This window comes from Cantharellus anzutake (genome assembly GCF_015039405.1).
Source record: "Cantharellus anzutake strain C23 chromosome Unknown EI90scaffold_74, whole genome shotgun sequence".
Classification (NCBI taxonomy): Eukaryota; Fungi; Basidiomycota; class Agaricomycetes; order Cantharellales; family Hydnaceae; genus Cantharellus; species Cantharellus anzutake.
In genome coordinates this window covers 295,026-300,046 of record NW_024067024.1, presented here as the reverse complement: position 1 = coordinate 300,046, position 5,021 = coordinate 295,026, and the positions used below count along the sequence as shown (strand labels likewise).

General features: G+C 48.8%; 1 protein-coding gene across 1 annotated transcript; it reads left to right on the top strand.

Annotated features, from left to right (window-relative positions):
- The first annotated feature begins 1,398 nt into the window (after window positions 1-1,398).
- Window positions 1,399-3,042, top strand: EI90DRAFT_2490523 (putative subtilisin-like serine protease). Its single transcript, XM_039053117.1, has 4 exons — window positions 1,399-1,760; window positions 1,810-1,913; window positions 1,959-2,236; window positions 2,299-3,042. The coding sequence occupies exons 1-4, from the start codon at window positions 1,639-1,641 to the stop codon at window positions 2,950-2,952; spliced, it is 1,158 nt and encodes a 385-aa protein (XP_038910806.1). The 5' UTR covers window positions 1,399-1,638; the 3' UTR covers window positions 2,953-3,042.
- Window positions 3,043-5,021: the final 1,979 nt, after the last annotated feature.

Genomic DNA, 5,021 nt, shown 5'->3' with positions numbered 1-5,021 from the left:
ATTGCACTTGATCTGCCACTCCTTCCAGGCTGGTCCATTTAGTTGTGCTTATAACATGTGTAGGTTACACTGGATGTACCTCAGTTCATATATCGACTTGGATTTCCCCCCTTGTCTCTTCTCTACATTGTAAGGCTCCTGTATGAAATTGGGACAACAATGTAAGAACAAAGTGCAGCGCTCCACCTGAGTCGCTGAAGCTGAAGTCCTGCCCCTCTGACCTTACAAGCCTGGATGACTTCATGCACCTTGCGGATCATCCGGATATGCATCCGACACATTCCTGACAGGAGTCCATCTCTTCTGCTGATCTCTGTGCCTCCATTTTTCCACTGGATCCCATATCTCACACTGCTACCACTCAACCATGAGCAAATGCACACATGCTGCTGTTCAACCACACCACCTCTCATAATCCATGTGATTTCAGTGGCACACCCATTGCATCTAGGGGTGCCATGGTTCAGTTTGGTTTGGTTCTGGGGCCATTTTTGACAATAATGCCAAACCAGAACTGAACCAGCATCTGAACCAAACTGAACTGCATTTCAGTTTGGTCCCGGTTCAGTCAGGCACTCACATGAGTGCCAAGGGGGTCTCAAGAGAAATACATTAAAAATAACAGATAAGTCCGATCTGAGAACAGTCATCCTTCTTCATCTGAATGAAGTCCAAATCATATTTCCCTGGTAAGTTGTCAACAGATGTTCGGACATTGTGTTACCGATGCCAACCCCTAATTGCATCCTCACATGTCTGCTGTCAGCCTCTGAATCTTAAGGATGGAATTTCTCTTTTTCTTGCCGATGTTGCTCACAGTGATGTAACTTCAAGGTCCCTTCATTGCGTCATTTCAATGTTCCATCCACTCCCAACTTGGCAAATGTGAACGGTCTGCATGACTCCATTTTACATCTGAATTTAATGTATCCACACTCTTCCACCTCCATCTGAAGATCTCTATCAGTGTCAGACATGCTTAGCAAACCTGTCTGTCTGATATACATTGACTCCAAGGCAAATATTTGGCCACACCTCATCCTTTCCCCAATCACCCCTTAATTATCATGTTGCATCTTGAAGGAGACGTCAATATGTCTTCCTTCAATGTCACGAACATGTCATTGCTCTTTACAATATGGTCATTGGCCATAGCTAACGATGAATATTTTGCTCCCTTGTTGACCATCATTGAAGAGGCCCTGCCAATGATTGCGCGAAAATGGGCGAAAAGTTGGATTGTCCATTTGCGCGATGATGTCATGTCCACTGGTCATTCTATTGGTCCTCTCTCCACCACCTTTAATCCCAGCGTGATTGGGCAAGTGTTCATAGTGCGTCCTATACAGGCTATAACTGTGGGAAATCAAAAATAGGATGGGAAGAGTGGCGGGTTCTGCCGCATCAGGCAGACCCCACCAGTTAATCAAATTCTTGATGAGCTTGGAGACTCGCTTCCCTATGGGTCCCCTTCCATCATACCACCATCACATTGGAAGATGCTCCCAATGTACATACAGGCGAAAACCGGGTTGTATGTTGTACTGATACACTACTCTTTGGACATCCTTTCAGCTTGCCATCGGTTCTTCCTTCCTAAGTCCCCTGTTCTTCACAACTCATCCATCGACTACAGCCATGGAGTTCTCAACCGTGCTCATTCTCATCGCTATACTCGCTTCCACTACCACAATGACCCTTGGTGCCGCTATTCGTATCCGGATGCAGCAGGGTCCAGTAAAGCCTGACTCGTACATCGTGTATGTCCCACACACAGGCATAGCATAATACTGGCCAACTCCTACATAGTGTGCTGAAATCCGGTGTGAATATGGAAGACCATATCGAGAGTATTACTCGGATATCCGCCCGGAGCCCTGGGTCAGAATTCTCAATCACTCACCGGTTTGGATGTAAGTGGACATCAGTGAACCCTAAATATATGCTAACTTTCGCAGTCCTGAATGGGTACTCCGCACACGCAACCGCAGCATCCCTTACTCGCATTCTCATTTCCTCGGAGGTTGACTATGTTGAAGCTGATGGCATAGTTTCCGTCAACTACGATCACCAGGAGGATGCAAACGATGTTTCAGTTGGAATGGGGGATGATCTGGCCAGGATCCAGGGACGTGGCCCGGCTCAGGGGGACGGGGATGGAGCGACTATTTTTGTCATAGATTCTGGAATTTTTGTTGGACACATCCTCTTGGCCGGCCGGTCCGTATGGGGTGCTGTATGTATTTCTTTACCCACTCTTTCTCATATATGTTCCCTCACACCAGCTTGTATGTGCAGAGCGTTGGTGGATGGCCCCTGGTGGATAAAAACGGTCATGGGACATGTCTCGCTGGGATTGTAGCGAGAATCGCGCCTTCTGCCACACTTGTTGCAGTCAGGGTTACCGACGATAACGATGTTGCATCCGACTCCGCCTTAATCCTCGGCATCAACTACGCTAGGCTCCAATACTCAAAATTGCCTGGTCCTGCCATTGTATTGGTGTCCTGGACCACTCCCCCATGTCAAGCATTGGATCGTATGATCAGGAAAACAATCGCATCTGGGTTGCATGTTGTAGTCTCTGCAGGGAATGACGCGTCAGATGCAAAAAATTTCAGTCCTGGGTCTGTTGTTGAAGCTATCATTGTTGGTGCTGTCGACAGTTGTTACAGGATGGCATGGTTCTCCAACTGGGGACCTTCCATCACTGTTTCCGCCCAGGGTGTTAATATTAGAAGCGCTTCTATCAGTGGCCGGACCGCCTGGACTACCGCAAGTGGTACTAGCATGTCAGCTGCACGCGTTGCGGGCCTGGTAGCCGCTGCAGCAGGTCGATCTGTGACTCCTGCTGCCCTAAAAGCTGCCTTAATAACCCATGCCCTTCCAGCAATTTGGCCCAAGAGAGAGGACACCACAGATTTGGTGGCCATGCCATTCAGACTTGAATGACTGCTAATCCATGGAAATAGACATACTTTGCAATGTTTCCCCTGTTCCTACCCTTCTTGTACTCAGTCATTTATGTGTGTGCTATTCATTCTGTTTCATTTGGTAACACAGCCAGGTTGGTTTTTGCAAAGATGAACCTGGTGTTTAGGTAGATAAATGAGAACCTTGTATTTCCCACTGATGTTCATGGAACAGTTTAGTGCATCAGGAAACCCTGAGGCCGATTGGTGTGATTGAGAGCAATTCAATCTCTCAATCTGCCCAATTGACTTGACACTGCACTACCAACCATCTCAATCACCACAATCATGCATACTAGGCACATACTGGGCTGTGTTTTGATTACTATGTTTGTAGCATGTGTGTCAACTGTTGGAATTTTCACATGGTCTTTTGGGGAAATGTTGGTGTCAGGGAGCAACCCGGGGTCGAGAGCACCTGGATGTGTCACCCAGCACTGAGGACCCGATAGGGTGTAACACAGGCACACATACTAATGGACCTGGCACAAGAGGGCGTCCCTGGCCACTTAGGCTAAAGTGGGAAGTGTGAGAAGAAGGTTACTTCTCAGTTCCCACTTAGGCTGTGTTTATGTACATGCAGTTGAAGGTCACGTGGGGGGCACCATGTCATCTACGTGCACAGCTGTATATGCCTGGGTATCTCCATAAGAGATCCCAGGAGTGTCCGGTGTGTAGGGTGTCACCTGGTGTGTCCGGGTCCGGGCATGTTGTGCAGCCAGGTTAATGGTACATCAATGCAAGGAAAGTTGTCCATGTAGTAGAAAAGGAAAGAAGGAGAAAGAAAGGAAAGAAGAAAGAAGAAGGGAAAGAAAGAAGGAGAGAGGAGGGAGGGGAGAAGGGAGGATGGAGGATGGGGGCACCAGGTGAGGGTAGTGGGATCAGGTGGGGTCGGACCGGGTGGAGTGGGGTCAGGTGGGTGTGCCCTGACAGTTGGACATTGTCAGGGATGGCTTGGGGATGACAGGGGTCATGGTGTGGTGCACAGCACTAGTGGCCCAGATGGCAGCAGAGTCGTGGGAATGTATGTTGGGCAGCCCTTGCTCAGGCAGATATCCCTGCAGGCTTCTTAGGCTGAAGCAGAAATGGGTCGTTATTAAAATGAAAAGCTAAGCTAAGTTAAGCTACTTGCCTGAAGCAGAAATGAGGAGTGTGTCAAACACACCGATTCAGGGTGCAGACAGGGCTCAACTAGGGGATTCTGGGAGATCAGGTAGTGGACTGAAGCTTCTCCAGTCTGCCAGCTAGTACAAGAGTCTCTTAGAAGGACTTGGCCTCAGCAACTCAGAGGGGTGCGCTGTGCCTCCATTACATCTTAGTTGTCCTTAATTTCAGATGACTGAGGTATCTTGTAAGAGGGGAGCATGAATCACTCATAGTGTCATATCCATACAACTCCGGACCTCTGCTCCTGATTCTGGACCTCCATCTCCTCCTCCAGAACTCCAGAACCTCCACCTCCACCTCCCCCTGTTGGTTGTTGAGAGCCCACTCTACCTCTGGCTCCAACACAACATCCAACACTACCTCCAGTCCGACTCTGGTTTACTCCGGGTCCGATCCCAACCTTGTACCTTCCAGACCAGAGCTTGTGATGCTCCACACCTCTGGCTCCAGACTCCTGTACCGGAACCCCATCGCACCTCCACCTCTGGAACTCCAGTCACATCTCTGCCCCCAGACTTTGACCTCCTCCATCTTATCTCCTTGTATTCCTTATTGCATTTCATTTATTACATCTTGCCAATATTCCGGACTTAGACTTCTGATGTTAGAACCGGGCAGATTCGGACGACTCCGGAGTGGAATCAGAGACTTAGCGTGGAAGGACCTTGGCCTCAGCGACTCAAGTGGAGCACTGTGCCATTGCTGGTTGTCCTGGGGGTCCCTAATTTCGGATCTAGCAGAGGGAAAGTCTCGTGGGGGGAATTCAGGTCGATTTCGGACTGAGGTTACAAGTTACTATGTACATTGTATATAAGGAGGGGTCCGGAATCAAAAGGAGCAAGGGTACTCCGAAAGGAGACAAAGGGAGCTGGAAAGAGGAAC